Genomic DNA, 20568 nt, shown 5'->3' with positions numbered 1-20568 from the left:
TTGCTGTTTGGCAGCACTGCATGGCTCGCGGGGTCTTTGTTCCCCAACCAGGGATTGAACCCAGGCCTTTGACAGTGAAAGAGCAGAGTCCTAACCACTGGACCGCCAGGGAATTCCCCAAGTTGTCATTTTTAAGAAGGCAAATTTGGTTTTTAAAAAAATGCCACTTAGGAAAACAGGCAGATTTTTATGTTAAGCATACATTTACCAGAGAGTCAGCCACCCCCGGGTGCCGGCCAGGAGAAACGAAGCACACTTCTGGCACAAACACTGGTGCACAAGTGTTCACAGGCGCTTTGCTCCTAATAAGCTCAAATCGGAAACCAGGAGGCGGCACACCTGAAATGTGACGCGGCCACGCGATGGCTGGCAACAGGAACAAACCCCTGACCCCCACAGCACTGAGGATAAGTCTCAAGCCATCACGCTGAGTGAGAGAAGTCAGGTGTAAAAAAAGCCACATACTAAAAGGCCACCTTCACATGACGTTTCAGAAAAGGCAAAACTAGAGTGACAGAAAGCAGACTGGTGTTGGCCCAAAATGTTCTGTTTCTTTCTTTTTTTTTTTTTTTACGAATTTGTATTTCTTGGAGCTTTGATTTGAGAAAATTACTTGACTTTTTTTGATACATGCTTCCCCAAGGAAGGTAAAAACTTCCAGCTACTTCACACTGATATCATCTGCATTTGGTGTTAACACATGAGTTTCATCTGGCAGCTTTCTGAATTACATATTTATCTTGATTTCTAACCCCAAACTATTTAAGAAAATTCTTTTTTTTTAATTGTGGTATAGTTGATTTACAGTGTTGCATTATGTTCTGTTTCTTGATTGTGGTGGTGCTTTCACAGCCATCAAAACTCATCCAGTTACTTACTTTATTTACATGGACACAGTTTATTTTACATAAATTATACTATAATAAAGTTGTTAAAAAGTTATGACAGGGACTTCCCTGGTGGTGCAGTGGTTAAGAATCCACCTGCCAATGCAGGGGACATGGGTTTGATCCCTGGGCCAGGAAGATCCCACATGCCGTGGAGCAACTAAGCCCGTACACCACAACTATGAAGCCTGCGCTCTAGAGCCCACGAGCCACAACTACTGAAGCCCACAGGCCGCAACTACTGAAGCCTGAGCGCCTAGAGCCCATGCTCCACAACAAGAGAAGCCACCGCAATAAGAAGCCTGAACATCGCAATGAAGCGTAGCCCCTACTCTCCGCAGCTAGAAAGCCCACACGCAGCAACAAAGACCCAACACAGCCAATTTAAATAAATAAATAAATAAATAAATAAATAGCTATGACAGCCAAAGCTGGCAAGAGCCCATTGACCTGGGAACTCTTACATATCACTGGGGAGCAAAAATCACTGTATCCTTTGTGAAAAGCAAATGAGCATCTTTCTGTTTCTATGAATCTATCCACAGAAAAGAAAAAACAGGAATAAAATAAACACCTTATGCCCAAAGACATTCCCTATGTATTAATGAAGCAAATAATGTAACAACAGTAATCATAGTAATAAGGAAGGGGAAAAAGAAAACAGTATTCTATTATTATTGACGCTTAATCTAGGTAAATTCTGCTGTATGTATGAAACCGAATCTCCACCAGTCTTTTAAAAGGATGCCTATGAAGACAAGTAGGTACATGGAAACGCGTGTGATACAACGTCTGGTGAAAGAGCAGAAGCTCAAGCTGTACACACACTGACCACAACCACATACATCACACACCCGAAAGGCAGGAGCTGCTGTACCTCAGGGGAAATAGGTTTTTTTTTTTCCACTTTCAATATTTTTAATAGTAAGATGATACCACTTTTTCTCATGCATGTATGACTTTTGATGTCATAAGGCTCGTTAAAGAGAGAGAGAAGAGGGATGGAGAAGGGACGCCCTGTCTTCAGAAGGAGGAGAGGCGGGAGGCACAGGAGACAGTCCAACTCCAAAAGCTAGGAAGGGTCAAGGTCAGGGAGAGAGTTCAGACTCATGGAGGCACAGTGCAGTGCTAGGATTCGCAGCCAAACATACCTGAGTTCAGGTCCTGACTCTCCTCCTCCCCAACCAAGCGGCCAGTCATTGAACCCCTCTGAATCCCAGGGACTCCATCTGTCAGAGGGGTCTAACCTGCCACCCTCCTGGAACCAATGGTGAGGATGGGGAGAGAGAGGCCAATCCGAAAGTCCTTTGTAAGCTGTAAAGTTCTGTCCACATGTCCGTTCGTGGGGACCCTCCGCACGGCTGCTTTGCGTGTCTGTTGGCAGCGTGGCTCACTCAGATGAGGTCACTGGATCCCAAACCTGCCAGCGTCCCTAAGCCACATGGTGCAGTAACTGTGTAGACACATGTAGGCCTTGTGTGGCCTGTGAAATCAGTGCTGTCTCTTTCTCTCACAGGTAAACCCCTTCTCCCTGCATCCTTTCCCAAGGCCTGACCAGCAAGAAACCCCCTGGGTCATAAGCCCTGGGAGCTGCCAGTCCAGCAGAGAGCTCCCTAATCTCCAGGATTCTCTCCGCCCCTGTCTCCCTGCCATCTGGCCGCAGGGGTAGCAGGTTTTCAGGCCCTCGAACAGACGTACGGGAGACACGCGGCCCTAGACGCCCAGCCACTCGCTGGGGCAGCACCATGGACAGCTCCGTGCCCGCAGGCTGCCTTCCCTGCTGGGCTGTGTGGTCCTCGCAGTCTGTTCTCAAAATCCACGGTAGTTAGTTCTATCAAGTAGCCACAAACACTGACTTAGCAAATCCCCAGCCACTGCTCCTAGGGAAATACAGAGTTGGGCTCCTGCAAGTCTCTGGTTACATTTTCCTCCATGGATGAATATATAACCTTGTTTCACATGTTTCTGTTTAAACACACCTTATTTAACATATAGTTGGGTCATTAACATTGAACTTCAGGCCACCAGCACTGTAACCCGTGCCTGAACGAAGCTTACCTAACACGTATATTCTCTGTAAGGCCCATCACAGCCTGCTCTTGCCTGGGACTAGACAACACATCAGCTTTATGCTTGAGGCCACTTTAAACAGCAAAATCACCAAAAAGCACAAAAATGCAAATACATGGCACTACATAGACCACAAAAAGGATGAGCTGAAACAAGGAGGCGAAGCACCGCCTTGCTCAGCCTCAGTGGGGACCGTGCCCCTTGGTGACTCAGAGTTTCCCACCACTCTGCACACATCTGCAATTAACCACAAAAGTACCGAAGGTTCCGACTTTGGGGTTATGTATACATTTCGGTGACTAGGTAAATCTGTAAATACAGAATCCATGAATAACGAGGATGGGCTGTATCAGAAAAACTGGTATCTGCCAGCTCCAAATGGGACCACATGGGACAACGGGGACCCAGCCGCCGCCCCTGCCTGCAGTGAGTAACCTGCTCTCAGAAGTCACTGTCTTCGAACTTCGGAACTGGGAGAGCCCTTTATAGACTAGTGGCTTTGAGGACGCAGCTGTGTGAGGACTCAAACCGGTGCCTCCCACACCCAGCTCTGTGCTCTACGACCACCTGGCCACAGATTCTCTCCCTCATTCTGCATGACACTGAATGGGGGACATAACTGCCAACAGCTCAATAGCACTGACAGTGATGGCGGCTCATGTATGTCCTACACTCTACAGTTTATAAAGCCCTTTCACCTCTTACCTCTTAAGATCCTCATGGCAACTTGCTGAGGTGGGGATAATCTCAGTTTAGTTTAAAAACCTCAGTCTTCGGTTTAAAGATAAGGCTACTGAAGCCTGGGAATCCAGTGGCTCAATAGCGTCTGGGGCTCAAACCCTGCCGCTCATAGTTTTTCCAAGGTCCCAGACATAGGCATACGCATTTGAGTCTTCAGCAAGCTGTAAATCTTTTTACAGTAGTGATATTACAGATCGCTGATCACAGATCATCATGGCAAACATAATAACAATAGAATATTCAAATCGTAGAGGGAGCAGTTCTACCTAATTTGATCTATTAATTTAACGTAACCCAATAGAAAATGCCAAGAGAATGTTTTAAAATAAGAACAGCCAGGAAAATTCAGGCTGATGTGGGGACATGATTCTTATCAGATATTAAAACATACTAGAAAGCTAAACCCTCATATCACCATCAACCTTAACCATGCAACCCTTCTGTGTTGCAGACAAAAAACCCACAGACTGTTGGCTGTCTGTCCTGCCACATGCACGAGGTCGACTTGCAAGAGAGGAAACGGCCAGAGAGCATGTAGATAGAAGATGGAGAGAGCGAGTCCTTAGTACTGGGCGTTCCTAGTCTTCTAGAGGCTGGAGTTTTCAATGCTTCTACAGATTATTAGCCAAAAAACTTTTTTATTTTTTTAATTTTTTTTTGTAATTGACGTATAGTTAATTTACAATGTTGTGCTAGTTTCAGGTGTACAGCAAAGTGATTCAGATATATATATATCTGTGTGTGTGTATATATATTCTTTTTCATATTCTTTTCCTTTATAGGTTATTACAAAATATTGAGTATAGTTCCCTGTGCTGTACAGTAGGTCCTTGTGGGTTATTTTGATCAATTTCTCTTTTTGTCTAAACTACCATGGATTAGTTTCTTCACTTCTAACCAAAAGAACCCTAAAAAAATACTCAAGAATCATCCAACTTTAAAGAAACAACCAAAAAACCTCCCTTCACCCCACATCACCTCTAGCTACTGTCTCACCAGAAACTGACCCCAACAGAAACTTTCCAGTCCTCTCTTACTTGAACAGATATGTTAATTTACAGATTTGTTAAATTCTACCATTGTTTTTTGTTTTCCTGCGGAACTCTCTGATTTCATCTCTGCGTCGTTTCATTGATTCTACCTTTAAATATATCCAGAATCTGGGACTTCCTAGGTGGCGCAGTGGTTAAGAATCTGCCTGCCAATGCAGGGGACACAGGTTCGATCCCTGCTCCAGGAAGATCCCACGTGCCACGGAGCAACTAAGCCCATGCGCTACAAATATTGAGCCTGCGCTCTAAAGCCTGTGAGCCACAACTATTGAGCCCGTGTGCTGCAACTACTGACGCCCACGCGCCTAGAGCCTGCGCTCCGCAACAAGAGAAGCCACCACAACGAGGACCCTGTGCACCACAATGAAGAGTAGCCCCTGCTCGCTGCAATCAGAGAAAGCCCGTGTGCAGCAACGAAGACCCAACACAGCCAATAAAATAAATATATAAATAAATTTATTAAAAAAAAAATGTATCCAGAACCCAACCACTTCTCACAAACCCCTCTTCCACCCGGGCCAAGTACCACCAATGCCTGCCTGTGTTACCATTCCAGCTTCCTGACTGGCCCCCACGTCTGAATCAACGCTTGTCACTTCCCTGCTCAGAACCCTCCATGAGGCTCCCCTCCTCACCTCCCCTTGGCTCCTGCTCAAACATCTGCCTTCTCAGGGAGGACTACCCAAGCCACCCTGTTTAAGATTGCAAGCCCCACCCCACAGTCGCTATCCTGCTTCCTGCTTTATTTTTCTCCATAGCCATGTCACTATATAGCATCATATATACTTTACCTATTTTCTTTGCTTTCAGTCTTTCCCGAGTATAGGAGCCAGCAAACTTTTTCTGTTAAGGTCCAGATAGAAAATAGTTCAGGCTCTGCAGATCACATGGTCCTGTCCCAACTACAAAATTACCCATAGCAACACATAAAGAAATGTGCACGGCCACGTCCCAATAAAAGTTTATTTACAAAAACAGGCAGCAGGCTGGGGTTGGCCTGGGGCCATCGTGGGCCAGCACCTGCCTTACTAGGATGGATCTGTTTTCAGAGAATCTTCCCTGTTTGTTCTGTTCAGTGCTGGACATTTAGCTCCTAGAATAGTACTTGGCCTATAGGAAACAATAAATGTTTGTTAATTAAGTGAATAAATGAAATGAACTGAGTGATGAATGAAGGCAAGGTGGTACTGGTACACAATTAGATCAACAGAACAGAATAGAATTTAAAAAACAGAATGAAAACACATGGTAATTTAGTTTGTATAAAGATTCATCCTTTCAATCAGTAGGATAAAGTCAGGTCTTCCCCAGCTGGTCTTGGAACAACGGGCCAGCTGAGGAAAAAGAATAAGGTTGGGCCCCTGATCATGCCAAAACTAATTCCAAAAAGAGAAAATCTTCTGATGCTAAAAGTAAAATCATAAGAAAATGAAATACACCATGAGTGAATTTTATTATTCTCTCAGAAAGGGGAAAGCCTTTCCAAGTATAACACAAAGGCTGCCAAAGAACGATACTAAAACAACAAGACAAAAAATAAACAAAAGAAAAAAAAAGAAACGAATGATAGGTAAATCAAACTACGTAAAAAATTTCTACAGGAAAAAAAAGAACCCCACACACCACAAAGGCAAAAACAAACACCACACTGGAAAAATGACCGAACTCTTAAATGAAGGTTGCTTTTCTTAACAAATAAGTTTCACACAACGCATAATAAAATGAAACAGAATGGAAAGGCAAAGGGAGATATAAATGGCTTCTAAAACAGGAAACTAAGCCCAGCTTCACACAATGAGAGACATGTAAATGAAAACTACAAAATTCTGTTTTTCACCTATCAGATGTGAAAAAAATCAAAACACCTGACAACATTCCAGGTTGAAGAGGGTCTGGAGCAATGGGGACGTCACAGCAGGCAGCAGGATAATAAACTGATAAAGTCACGGAAAGACAGTAGGCAACAAAGCCACAGATGCCTCTCCCCTTGACCCAGCAGTTCCTCTCCTGAAGGGTTTTTCCTACAGTCTCATTCCCACACGTGATTACGTACTTCCTACAGCACTGCTTGCAAAGTCCTGGACGGGTCCCATCAACAGGAAAATAACTAAATAAATGAGAAATCATTCACCGAATGGGACACCACGCAGCTTTCAAACGCGAAATGAAGCCGCTCTATCTGTGCCGATAAGGAAAGATTCCTAGGGTAAACAAAGTGAGGGGAAAAACGAGCAGCTGACCCATATTAGGGGTTTTTAACACAAAAGTGAATCGCTCATGATGAGCTGAGTGCTTGTGGGGTGGGAGGCTGGAGCGCACACAGGCAGGGAAGTGGGTCCGTCCCGGCTCGGGGTCCACTTGGGTAAGTCCCAGCCCCCTCGGGGCCTGTTTCCCCGACCGATAAAACGGTGGGATGACGGAAGTGACCTCTCGGGGCTGTCGGGAGTTTTTAATTAGTTGATGCCCGTGAAGCCCTGGAACAGGCTGGCACTGAGCAGGTGCCCAGGGTCAGCAAGTGTTGTTTACGCCCCTGCAGTGTGATCACGGCCTCTGGGGAGAGGCTACGGAGGAGAAAGGAGTCTTGGCTTTTGCCCTGTGACTCTTCTCAAACCTTTTGAATTTTGTGCCCTGACCGTGTTTACCTATTCAAAGAGTAACAAATATTTTTAATAACAATGCAGTTACTTGGGGACATGCTTATGATAGACAGCTAAAAAAAAAACAAACAACAACGAAAAACAAAGAGCAGGCCACAAAAATTGTACATGACCATATATACATTAGTAATTAGAAAAAAATACCAAATTGCACACTTTAAATATATGCAGTTTATTGTATGTTAATTATATCTCAATAAAAAGTTCTTTAAAAAAATTGTACATGATGCTTGAACGAAGAAAACTGCTTTTTTGAAAAAATGCCTAAGGGACTTCCCTGGTGGCTCAGTGGTTAAGAATCCGCCTGCCAATGCAGGGGACAAGGGTTCGAGCCCTGGTGTGGGAGTAACTAAGCCCCATGTGCCGCAACTACTGAGCCTGCGCTTGACAGCCTGTGAGCCACAACTATTGAGCCCATGTGCCACAACTATTGAAGCCCACATGCCTAGAGCCCATGCTCCACAGCAAGAGAAGCCACCACAATGAGGAGTCCACGCACCACAATGAAGAGTAGCCCCCGCTCACCACTAGAGAAAGCCCGCGGGCAGCAATGAAGACCCAACACAGCCAACAAATAAATAAATATATAAATTTATTTTTAAAAAAAGATGCCTAAGAAGAAAAACTGAAAGGAAGTAAACCCAAATGCCTATAGTGGTTAGTATTGAGAGTGGTGGGATTACAACTTTTCCCTGTTTTCCAAACATTCTGTAGTGTGTTCATAACCTGTTGTGCATCAAAATACCACCAAGGGCTCCCTGTGTGCCCACTAGGCACTGTGCTAACCACCTACATCCCCCACCTCCCCTTCCGTAAAGCGGGCTTACTTCCCACGAGGACAGTGGTTGTCCAGCTGGCACAGCTGGCTGGAGCTGGTACCTGAACCAGGCCCCCACACCTTGCTCGATCTGGAGCAGACATTTACCGAGTGCCACCGTTCAAGGCTGGGTGCCCAGTGCTGGGTGGGGTGGGGAGCAGAATCTAGCACGGACCCTGCCCACCTGGCGCCGAGGGGGAGGCTGGACTCCTCAACAATTAACAGACAAGCAGGATGGCTGCCTGGTGAGGGTCGGGAGGGCAGGCTGTGTTCCCTGAGCCTGCAGAACGGGTGCTGCCCTTGGTCAGGGGCGTCAGAGAGGGTGCCCTGAGGAGGGGAGTTTCGGCGCTGCAGTATCCAAGGTCCTCCTGCTGAGGCCGGGAGAGGCAAAGGGCCCGCGAGCCAGGATGCCGAGCTGGAGAGAACATGACCTCCCGGGGCTGCCTGGCTGGGCTGAGGGCTTTGTGTTCACCCTCAGAGGACCGGGGAGCCCTGAAGGGTCTGCACGGAGTCTCTCTGCTGTGGGGAGAAGGAAGGGGCAGACATGTGACCCGTGGCCTCTAGATGCCGGACGCCCAACCCGGCCAAGGGCCCCGACAGGGACCTCCTGAGAGCCGCCAGTCTTGGCAGTGGCCTTGGCTCAGCCCGGCCCCTCCCAGAGGCTGCGGGTCAACCGGGCTCTTTGGGGAGAGTCCAAAGCAGCTCTTGGCCGCTTCCCCGCCGGGGAGCCAGGGCAGCATGAATAGGCTTCTGTGGCCCCTCAATAGGCCTTTCATCAACTCGTGCCTCTCCGTGCCCCTCGTGGGCTGCAGACCCTCCCCCAGGGCACAGAAGACAAAGCAGCTGCCCAGGGAGGCCCAGGGCTGCCCCGATGAGGCACTTGGATGGAGAAGGACTGGTCAGGTGGGTCCCCACGTGAGCCATCCCACAGGCCAGGCCGGTCCTCTGCTCCAGCCTAAGGGAAGCACGGTGGCTGGGTCGAGAGAACCCACCACCTGCCCGGCCCCCTTCTTCTCCAGGAAGAAGTCCAGCCTCCTTCCCCAGAGGAGCCAGGCCCTGCAGACAGCCCCTCCCCTCCTCCCCGACGAAACACCCTGCGCGTCCTCAGGCCGCCCACCCCTCACTGGACTGCACCACAGGTCCTGGGCCCATCCACCCCTGGCCTGTACGTCAGCTCGGCCGTCACCTCCCACGCCCACCCCGCCCACCCCCACACACACCTCCCCTGACCCACCTGAGCCACTTCCCCTCATTTCATCTTCACAAAGATCCTGTGCGGTGAACACTACTTTCTTCATTTAACTGACGAGGAAATGGGGGCTCAAGGTGTGAAGCCCCTGTCTGCTGTCACCTGCTGGCACGTGGCAGAGCCGGACTGCAGCCCAGAGCTGCCCTCTACGCGCTGTCACACGAGCCACCCATACGTGTCCCTTCCCACCACGGGAGGGCACCGCGCTGGCAGGGTGACCAGGTCCCCAGCACAGGGCAGGGCCCACAGCAGGGAGTCGGCGAATGCTGAACGGATAACCGCGTGACCGTGACACACTCCGGTTTTCCGGCTTACTCAGAGAACACCACAGCAGCTTTGAAACGCAGCCAAAAGTCACTGTCCCGTCTCACCCTCTGCGCACTGTTGCGAAATCTTTAAAGCTCTCCTGCCACGCTCAGGTCACCCCCAGGAGGCCCTCGGTCCCGGTTACGCAGCAAGATCATAACGGGAGGTGACACTGGAGTCCCAGTCGGGTCCCGCTTCCACCCTGAGCCTGTGCTGTGCCAGGCATCGGCTGAGGCCCGGGCCCCACCCCAAGGTCGCTCTCGTGGGTGGGGCTTCAGTTCCCACGGCCCACGGTTCCCGAAAGCAATCTTCTGGGTTCTCCAGAACAGCAATGCCTGCGAACCCCTGCGGCCCCGCGGCCACCGTCACAGGACTGCGGCCACTTCCCTCCCCGCTAACAGTTCCCAGTTGGCTTCAATCTTGCCTAAGCCGTTAACAGGCCAAAACAAGCAGCTCCACGTTCAAACTGCCGTCTCCCAGGAGCTCGTCACCGACGTGGCCTTCCTCAAACTCCTGACTCCCTGCTTTGCTCTGACACATAAACGGGCCTCTAAGACGAGGTGCCACGCTCCTGAGCAATCTTCTGTGGACATCCACACAAGGTGCCCCAGCCCAGAGGGGAGCCGTGACGTGGCCACCCCAGCTCCCACCTCCCGCCCACCTCCCCACCTGCCTGGGCTTGAGATCACTTGGTCACCACCCTGATCACTGCCCTGGTCACTATTCCACCTCCTCCCGCCCCCACCCCACCATGCCACTCAGCACGTGTGACAGAATCCCAGAAGCCTAGGCCAGCACCGGAAGAGGCTCCCACCCCACCTGCTCCCACCACTGTGTCAGTGCAGATGCTGAGACCCAGGAACCCCAGCCGTGTGGGTGCGCCCACCCTGGCCCACGAACGGGGCTCGGAGCTGGGGACCAGGCCCACCTGGACCAACCCACCCAGCGAGCCCAGGTGGATGGGACCGTCTTGCTCTCTGCTGCACCCCAGCATCTACTCCCGCAGCCTTCAGGCTGACATGTACTAAGCGCTTCCAACGTGCCAGCATGCAGAGGGTGACGTGCTGCGTGAAGCTAGGACTCGAGGGCACCCCGGGCCCTGGGCAGACCCGACAGGCACCTGCCCCTCAGGTGGCCTCCCTTCAGTGTCGCCTAGCACAGTCCCTCCCAAACACACCCCATCCCTCCCCTGGGGCCGCTCCTCTCCTGTCTCATCCCTGGGGTCTTGGTTCCCTTGCTCACTTCCAGCCCTCAGCTCCACAGCTTCCTCCCAGGAATGTCCCCTCCCAGGCCTGCCTCCTCTTTCATTTCCCTCCTTTATTCTCGCTTCTTCTAAGACGTCCTTCACTGTGACAACCGGGGGACTGGGTTCTTCTTCATACACTAGACCAGGCGAAGTCACGCAGAGGGAGAAAAGGCACCAAATGCCTCTCCTGGAGAAATGGAGGTCCGAGTGTGAGAGGGACAGACCACAGCTTTGAGTCTGGGAGAGCCGGGTCCAAAACCCAGACTGACTCCTTGGGACCCCGACAAGGGCCTTCCCCTCTCAGAGTCTCATCATTTCTGTCTGCTGGCAGGGGTGCACTCCCTTCACCACAGGCTGCTGTGGGAATCACCCAGTACTGGGCCCACAGGAATGGGGCGGCCGCCACTCTGGCGAGGGAACCGGCCCCGCCGGACTTGCAGGGAGGCGCCCAGACACGTGCGCCGCCTGAGATCACCCCCTCCCTGCTCCCTGCGCGGCTGGCGGCTGACTGCAGGGAGCAGGGGCAGGAAGAGGGCTCCTGGGAGCCGAACACAGCTGACGAGCCCCGCTGGGGGGCAGCTCCCTCCTCCCCGGGTCAGGAGGAAGCTGGACCCTAGGCCCCCACCTCCTGGCCGGGGGCACAGCCTTGGGGACCACCCACGGCAGCACCAGCCACCAGGTGCTGCGGATCCGTAGGACGGACCTGCGGGCAGAGCTGGGGGGCCCGGCGGGTGTGAAACGTACAGCCCAAGTGGGACGGTGGGTGGTGGGACAACCAGGTTCTTTTTCCCATCTCTGGGCTGGGGGGTGGGGTATGCAATTCTTCCTGCTTCTGTTTCTTCCTGTTTCATCTGCATTGTCCCTGAATGAAAGCACACAGGGCAATGACCTCTCTGAGATGTGGTGTAACTGGCCCTGCTTTTTGCAAGAGGCTCAGTTTTAGGCAGCAAAGTGTGTGGGCGGGTGACCACATGTCCAAGAACCATGGTCTGGGAACAGGGGTCCCGGTCAACCTTCCTCTCCCCTTCTCACCTAACAGGAAACTGAGAGCCGGAAGGGGGAAGGACCCTGCCACGGCGACGCCCACAGGCCCCCTGGATTTGACCCAGGGCTGTCCAAGAAGGCTGTCACAGGCAGCCTCCGTGTCCCTCTCCGGTGCTCTAGGTCTGGAGGCTGAGCTCTGCCCAAGGTGGATGCAGGGTAGTAATCAGTCCTACTCTGCCAGGAGAACGGAGGCCCAGAGAGCTGCAGTGACTTCCCCAAAGTGACACAGCATTTAGGGAAAATTAACTTCTGAACCTCCTCTGCCTCCTTCCCCGCTCTGTCTCTGCCCAGGCAGGACCTTCCATGAGGTCTGCCCTGAACAGGGACCACAGGCGGGAGGGCCCTCGGGCACTCCAGCCCTGGTGATCGGTCTGTCAGGGTCCTCTCTGAGCCTCACCTACCTGTCTGCACAGCAACAGGGATCGGCTGGCTGAATTCTGAATCTTTCTTGTCCATCCCAGCATCCCCAGGACGGCTGTAACCTACAGGACATTCTGCTGCCCGAGCCAAAGCCAGGAGACTGGGAGCGAGTTGCCGGGTCAGCCCTGACCCCAGGCGGAGGAAGCCCAGGGTCAGGTCTGCTCCCAGAAGAACGCCTGTCCCAAAGCCACGCCTGCTCACACCCAGGGCTTTCTCCCCACCCACACTTGCCCCGGGGGGGAAGAGCCAGGAAGAGCCCGTGCTGCACCCACAGGGCCTGAGCCCAGGCAGCCTGGCACCCGTGCTGACCCGGGGGCCGCTGTCTGATGTCCCCAAGGCTGGGCAGGTGGGGGCCTCCCAGAGCTGGAAGTGAGAGGTGCTTGGAGGGGACGAGTGGCCTGGGCCCACTTAGCTCCCAGGCCTCCCCGTCCTCAGCCGCGGGACAAGGGGCCCCTGCCTCCCCCGCTCAGCAGACAAGCCGGAAATCCCAGGGAAAAGACGGGCCTGGAGAATCACAGACTGGCGGGCACTGCCCCAGGCCCCGTGTGAGGCTGGACCCTCACCAGGCAGCTGGCACACCCGGGAGCCGGGAAGCAATCACTCACCGCTCACTTTTATTGCAGTTCGTACCAGCGCCAACGGTTCAGATAGTTCTCTGTGAGTCTGGTAAACAACTATCTGCCACCCGCCACCTCCACCTGTGGTCCTAGGCCTGCCCTTGGGGTCAGGCAGCAGCCTCTAAGAAATGGCCTCCCAGGTTGGCAGCCGAAAGAAACCATCCAAATGCAGAAAGCTTCGCACAGACGAAGAGGCTTGTTGCAAGCTATTTATGAGAGTGAAAAACTGGAGCCAAGCTAAGTTTCCCACAAGACAAGACCAATTAAGCAAATTACGGTACATCCACTCAACCATCCTGCCGTCATTTAAATAAAGTTTAGAGTTTGAACAACATGGAAAATGTTTTAGGAATTTTAAGTGAGAAAGCATGATTAAGAAACTTTACGTGTAGAATATCAAGTATTCTTTAAAGGGGCTTTAAAAAGATTGGAAAGCAAGACTTTGCAAAGTTAATAGTGGGTCTCTGTGTGATTGGAACTATCAGTAATTTTTTTCCATGCTCTTACATTTTCCAGTTTCTATATAGTGCATGAACATTTTTTAATTGGAAAAAATTGGGGGATTTTGATGCTGTTTTTTTTTAAACAAGTGTCCTGCTCAGGGCGTCTCTTCCGCGGCCTCATGGCTTGGCTCTATTTCTGAGCTCGACCGCCCCAGTGAAGGAGGCAGATGTAAATGAGGAGGAAGGGGTACGGCTTGTGCAAGGCCTCAGGGCAGGGGCAGAGCAGGCACTGGTGCCCAGGCCCCGGGAGGGGGCACAGGTGCAGCTCACTTTGCTGAGAATCCCTGCAGCCGTGACCCTCGGTCTCTTTAAAGTGTGAGGTCCCACGTCCTCAGGGTTCCCTGAAAGGGCACAGAGTCCCTGGCTTGGGAGAGGACCACACCCGCAGCGGCCCTGGGCTGCTCCAGCCCCAGAAATGGATAGAGGCCGGAACCCACAGGCCTTAAAAATAGGTGCAGGAACCGAAAGAGGCACCGCTGCCACTCCAAACGGCCACACTTCCTCCCCACTGCACTGGCCCAGAACCAGCTCTGCCCACCTTGGGGATGGAGGGCCCGGGGCTCCTGGGGAACCCAGGGAAACTGGCCCCAGCCACTGCAAAGCCGTCGGAACTTCAGAGCTCGAATCCAACCCTAATTCCACGTGCGGGCGCTGGGCCAGATGTCTGTATCCTCTGTAACAGCAACAGCAGAGGGTCAAGTCCGTGCCAGCGCTTGTGCTGGGCCTGCTCCTGCATCCTCGCAGGGCCACATGAGGCTGCATGTGTCACGTCTCAGACAATCTCCATGACCCTACAGACTCTGTGGTCTCCACATCACAGACAGGACACAGAGGCCCCAAAGCATGGCGTGCTGAGGCCCCATGGTCTTGCCTTCCAGCCACGCCTCCCGCAAACATCCCCCACCCGCCACGATGCCCAGCTACACTGCATAGAGCGAGACAGAGGGCCGGGCTGCGCATGCAAGGTCCTCCTCTTCCCGATTCACGGGGTGGTATCAGGTGCCTGGCGTGTGCAGGTGCTCAGCACAGAGGTGCGGCTCACAGGAAGGCAGCTTCCCCTTACTCCTCTGGCTCATTCCAGAACTCTCTGCAGGATGGCTACTGGCAACTGACAGGCCACGGCTAGAACCCCGCGAACCCCAGTTCTGCTAACTCCTAGCTACGTGACCTTGGGTGAGAGTCACTTTCCTCCCTGAAGCTTGGTTTCCTCCTCTGCAAAATGCGGTAACAATAGAACCTGCCTCCACAGGAGGCAAAAGTAAAGGCCCTGCAGCAGGTCCAGCCAGGCCGGCACACAGCAGACGGGCAGTGTCCCTCGTGGGAACGGCCTCTCCGGTGCCGGCCGGTCCAGGAGTCACACACCCACGGGGCTGTCTGAGGCCAGGCCACGGGAACACCAAAGCCCCAGGCGGGCATTCAGAGCCCCAAACACCGCTCCAGCCTCCCTCCCACGGCCACCCTCCAAGCCTCCCTGCTCTATCCAGGCAAGTCCTGCCCACCCTCGCCCCCTTTCAAAGGCCACGCCTGCACGAACCACCCAGGGCAGCCGAGGTGGCTGCTTTCTCTGTGCCCCTCACACCCTCTCACATCTCGACCTGGGCCCTTCCTCAGCCCACCTTGTGCCAGGTAGCTGAGCACACCTCTGACGGTCAGGCCACACGCACCCGAGGACAGCAGGTGTGGGGGCGTCACCTCTGCGAAGAGCTTGGGCTCCGACAGACTCTGCCACTTCCTGGCCACGGGACTGGGGGCACGTGACTTCACCTCTAAACCTGTGTTTCTTCACCAGGACAAAGAGAACAGTGTAATAATACCTACCTTAGAGGACTGTTTTGAGGATAAAAGGAAATACGTCAGAGAGAGAGAAAATTCCCTAGGCCACCTAAAAGGGTGAGGGCCCAGGAACAAACAGTTCTAAAATGCTCAGACTTGGGGACTTCCCTGGCGGTCCAGTGGTTAGGACTCTGCGCTTTCTCTGCCAAGGGCAAGGGTTCAGTTCCTGGTCAGGGAATTAAGATCCCTCAAGCCAGCCACACACACACACAAAATCATCATAAAATAAAATAAATTAAAAAGCAAAATAAAATAAAATGCTCAGCCTAGGCAGAGCTGAAAGACAAGCAGCACAAGGAAGGGCCCGCCCCTCACAGCGCCCCCCCCACACACACCCAGTCATGTCCACGTGACTTGACCAAATGCCAGTGGAGTGCTGCCCCTGTTGAAGTGAGCCTGTCCGCACAACACGCGTGGGCTGACGTCCAGGGCCCAGCAGAAGGCCCGAGCCCCAGGAGGAAGTGTCAGGCCCTCTCCACCTCTGGTCCAGATGTCTGCATCACACAACATCTGGGCACTGGACCACCTGATTCTTCCCAGCTCAGAGATTCTGCAGCCCCGCACAGGCCACCTCAGCCACCAGCCTGGCTCACCTGTTACCCGGAATCACAGGCAGTTTCCTGCGGATAAAACACCAAAATCCTGCTCAGAGTGGCCACAGCCCTGGCTGCTTCCAGCAGGGTTTTTACTTCAGCCAAGTCACCTGTGTACCTGGCTCTCTCTCCCCACTCACCTGTCCCCCACCCTCTCCCCCTGCCGCGCTGCAGGGATCAGCGCCGATCCCCCCACCTCGTACAGAGCAACTGCTCAAAAGAATGCGTCTACTGAAGAGACTGCAGTAGACAAGATTCAAAACATCGGACTTAGATCTCCAAAGTGCTTTTCACCATGGCTGCCAAGCGACAGTGCGGGCAGGGGGAGTCGTCTTCTCCCACCCCAGAGACAGACACTGTGACTCAGAAATGACAACAGCTTGTCCAGGGTCAAGCCTCTCCCCCAGAGGCTCCCTTATACCTCCAAAACAACCTCAGAGGGCATGGCACAGGTCCGAACAACCTACGCTTTAACTAAACTACAACAACCAAAATCTGGGAGATTTAATTCATAAACGTAACAGGTTGTCCCAGCTGCAAAGTGATGAGAGGGTGACATGAGCCGCTCGATATGAAGGTGCTTTGGGGGGACTTCTCTGGTGGCGCAGTGGTTGAGAATCCGCCTGCCAATGCAGCGGACATGAGTTCAGGCTCTGGTCCAGGAGGATCCGACATGCCGCGGAACAACTAAGCCCATGTGCAGAAACTACTGAGTTTGCATTCTTGGAGCCCGCGAGCCACAACTACTGCGCCCGAGTGCTGCAACTACTGAAGCCCACGTGCCTAGAGCCTGTGTTCCGCAACAAAAGAAGCCACCACAATGAGAAGCCTGCACACCACAACAAAGAGCAGCCCCTGCTCGACACACCTAGAGAAAGCCCGCGTGCAGCAACGAAGACCTAACACAGTCAAAGAAGAAAAAAAGTTAAAAAAAAGTGCTTTGGGGAGGGCATCCTTGGTTCACGCCTGGATGCTCAGGCCAACCATTCTGTCCCAACGCTACTTTGGGAGTGAAGTCACTATTTAGCTTACCCCTCTCTGAACATCACACTTCTCATCTGAAAAATAAAAGAGATGGGCAATGTGAGCCCTTCTAAGAGTTTAAGGTTCCAACTTCCTTGGCCATCCACACCCTTCACTGCCCAGTCCAGAAAGTAATCCTCTCACTCATTTGCTGAATGTGCACCGGCCTCTGCTCCTCATGGGCCCCGTGCTGGGCACTGAGGAGACTCGGACTTGGGCAATGCCCTGAAGGGGGGCCACCTGCTAACTGGGGAGACAGCCACACAGACCGTCACAGTGCCACAGTCGTCTGATCGTCCACCAGACGTGAATCCGGTACAAAGAGAGCACAGGCAGTAGGACAGGGAGCAGAGGTAGGGGCCCGGAGGGACAGCATCAGCGCTAAGGCCTGAAAGGAGACCTGCAGGTGTCTGCAGGCCAGGTGAGTAGGAGGTGGCTTTCCAGGCGCAGAAAACAGCAGGAATAAAAGTGTGGAGCATGAGAGCACTATAGGGACTGAGTTCTGGGGGGGCTGGGGGTGCTGAGATGGGAAGACCTTGTGTGTGGAAGGGGAACAAGAGACCAGGAGGGGAGACACAGCAATAGTGTGACCACCAGGCCATGCTCTTGGCCTACTACGGGCATGTCTCCTCCCCAGATTCAGTGCAGCAGGTGCAGCAAGGCCTGGCTGGGGCCATTTGGGGGGACAGGCACGGGGGTCACACCGACCAGGGGTCAATGCCAGCCGTACAACTTCCTCACAGGCTGTCCCTGGGCTAGTCTCTTGCCTCTCTGAACCTCAGGCTCCTCATCAGTGAAATGGAGATAATATTCCCACCTGGCAAGGACAGTATGAAACTGACAGCGCCTGCATAAGGTACCGGCACACACTGAGCGCTCGGTAAACGCCAGCTGCTACAGCAAAGTAGTACTGCTCTTAGGGGCTGGCACTGCAGGCTCCTTGGGGCAGGGACTGCCCACCAGGGCAGAGAGATGCTCAGAGGGCAGTGGAGAGGGGAGCCAGGAGCAGCTGAGCAGACAGGGCTGAGGGGCCTGGAGCAGATGGTCCCTCAGACCCCTCCCATTTCAGACCCTCTGTGCCAGGTGCCAGGCAGCCTGTCAGGCAGGCACACAGCAGGGCACACAGTAGGTGCTCCATGAACATTTGCTGAGTGAATGAATAAGGATCCTTCCATTTCTGCTCAAAACTCACTAGTGACACCTTTTCAGAAGAGACCAGAGAAGCCTATATATGTCCATCCCCGCCTTGCAGACACCCCCACCCCCACCCATGAGGAAAGCTTCATTCCAGGGCAGGCTGGGCTGGGACCTGCTGAGAGAAAGCGTCTTACACCAAGCCTACCTCCTACAAAACGGAGGATGCAAATTTATTTCTTCTCCTCACCCAGCCTCCAGGGCGTGGCCTGCTGAGGGGCCTGGAAAGCCTGGTGACCTCAGGGGGGTGATGCGTTGCCTCTTTCGGACTCAGTTTCCCCAGTGGTGAGTGGGCGAGGGGGCTGGTAGAATCGCCAAGACTGACACTCCCTTCTCCACAAAATGCTATCGCCTCCTCAGAAGTCCCCAGCCCAGACTGGGGATGAGGGTGAGGCTGGGGGTGGCTAACAACGTGCTATGAAGTCATTCCTGCATGAAGAAGGGAGGGGTCTTTTCAGAGAGAAAATGGCAAACCCCACACTAAATGGGATGGGGGGGGAGGGGGGCCGCCCTCCTGCTTCCGTCTGAACATGATCAGTCAGTAGCCATTACCTCACACCCAGCCTCCGGGGAGACCCCACCCACACCTGCAGCCCCAGGCTCTCGCAGACAACACGGGCACCCCCATCCCACCCCGCCGGCCGATCGAGGGCTTAGGACCTCCTTGGAGCAGAATCACACTCAGAGAGGCGGCCGGCCCGCACCCTCTGCCAAGCGGGTGGGTTCAGGGGGCCACGGTCCAACAGGTCCCCAGTTAGAGGCACTGTGCAGAGCGGTGCGGGAAGACAAAGGCTTCGGGGCGCCGGAGACCTGCCCTCCCGGCGAGCTGGGACGGTGGCCGCCGCACCTTGCGGGGAGGTCTGCGCGTAGTCCAGGCGCCCCGGCCCTGCCATGTCGGGCCACGGGTCTCCCCAAACCCAGCGCCCACACTGCCCGCAGAGGCACGGAGGCCCCGGGGAGGGCTTTCTGGAGAAGCAAGAGGCCTGGCGGAGCCACGGAGGGGAAGGAGGGAGCCGGGCAGACACCCGGATGGACGGACAGAGGGAGACGCCGAGGGACCCGGGAAACAGACACACAGGGACGCGAGCGTGCCGGACCGCTCCTGGGACCAAAATCAGAGCCGGAGACGCAGGAGCACAGGAAAGACCCGGACGCGGGGACCTGGGGCGCGAGGAGGATGCGACACGCAGGGAGCCCCACAGACACACGCAGAGACAGAGACGCGCAGAGACGGAGACACAGAGACAGAGACGCGCAGAGACGGAGACACGCAGAGACAGAGACGCGCAGGGACGGACACACGCGCAGACACACAGACGGAGACCCGCAGAGACGCCCGGAGGCGCGCGCACCCGGCGACGCGGCGGCCCCGGCCTCGCCCCCGGCCGGCCCCACTCACCGAGGCCGCAGACCTCGCGGCGCAGGCTGAGGCGGCCGCGCTCCTCGGCTATGGCGCGCAGCATGTGCTGCAGCGAGCGCTCCTCGGCCTCCGCGCCGCCCGCAGGCTCGGGGGGGGAGGCGGCGGCGGCAGCGGCGGCGGCGGCGGGGAGGGCGGGCGGCCCGGCCCGGAGCCCCGCGGGCGCGGGCGCCGAGGCGCAGGCCCGGCCCGGCGGCCGCGCGGAGGCCATGCCGGGCCCCGGCTCATCGCCCGCGCCGCGCCCGCGGGGGCCCCCGGCGCGCCCCGCCGCCCCCGCCCCGGCGCCGCCCGCCGCGAGCAGCAGTGAAGCCACAACCCGCCTTTGTGCGCGTGGCCGCCGCCGCCGCCGCCGCCGCCGCCGCCGCCGCCGCCGCCGCCGCCGCCGCCGCCGCCTGCCGAGACCGGGGAGGCGAGCGCACCTCCGCGTCGCCGACGCCGCCCGCGCGCCGCCAGGCCGCCGCCCGCCCCGCCGGCCCCGCCCCCCAAGCCCCCGGGCCCCGCCCCCGACCGCCGCCCGCCCCGCCCCTGCCCGCCCTCGGGCCACACCCTGGCCACCCAGGTCCCGCCACCGCCCCTAGGCCCCGCCCCCTGGGGCCTAGGCCCCGCCCCCGACGCGCCCCCGTCGCGCCCCCGTCGCGCCCCGACCTCGGGCCACGCCCCGGGCCGCCGTCCTCAGACCTCAGGCCGCGGACCTGCCGGGCGGGCTCCCTTCCTCACCGACCTGGCCCCTGGCCGCTCCGGCCCCTCCCACGCCAAGCGTCTGGCCTCCGCTCGCCTCCGACTCCGGCCAGGCTCTTCCTCCAACGGCTCTCGGGATCCCGCCCCGACCTTTCCGGGCCCCTCGGGCCCCGCGCCCACTTTCTCCAGGCCCTCCCCTCCGAGGCCGACCTCCGCCGCTG

General features: G+C 55.1%; 1 protein-coding gene across 3 annotated transcripts in view; it reads right to left on the bottom strand.

Moving 5' to 3' along the window:
* The window catches only part of KIAA0930 (KIAA0930 ortholog), a 39653-nt gene extending 19845 nt beyond the window's left edge, over positions 1-19808 (bottom strand). The window contains exon 1 of one of the 3 annotated variants that reach the window (XM_057741956.1): positions 19652-19808. In XM_057741956.1, coding sequence (XP_057597939.1) covers positions 19652-19715 — 64 coding nt within the window. In that variant the 5' untranslated portion in view covers positions 19716-19808. Of the gene's footprint in view, positions 1-12470; positions 12612-14147; positions 14290-19651 lie in introns of those variants that run through there. The other 2 variants (XM_057741958.1, XM_057741957.1) reach the window with 2 other exon arrangements.
* Positions 19809-20568: the final 760 nt, after the last annotated feature.

Source organism: Hippopotamus amphibius, chromosome 7 (assembly GCF_030028045.1).
Source record: "Hippopotamus amphibius kiboko isolate mHipAmp2 chromosome 7, mHipAmp2.hap2, whole genome shotgun sequence".
Lineage (NCBI taxonomy): Eukaryota > Metazoa > Chordata > Mammalia > Artiodactyla > Hippopotamidae > Hippopotamus > Hippopotamus amphibius.
The sequence above is the reverse complement of the archived record's forward strand: the minus strand, read 5'-3'. Positions and strand labels throughout refer to the sequence as shown.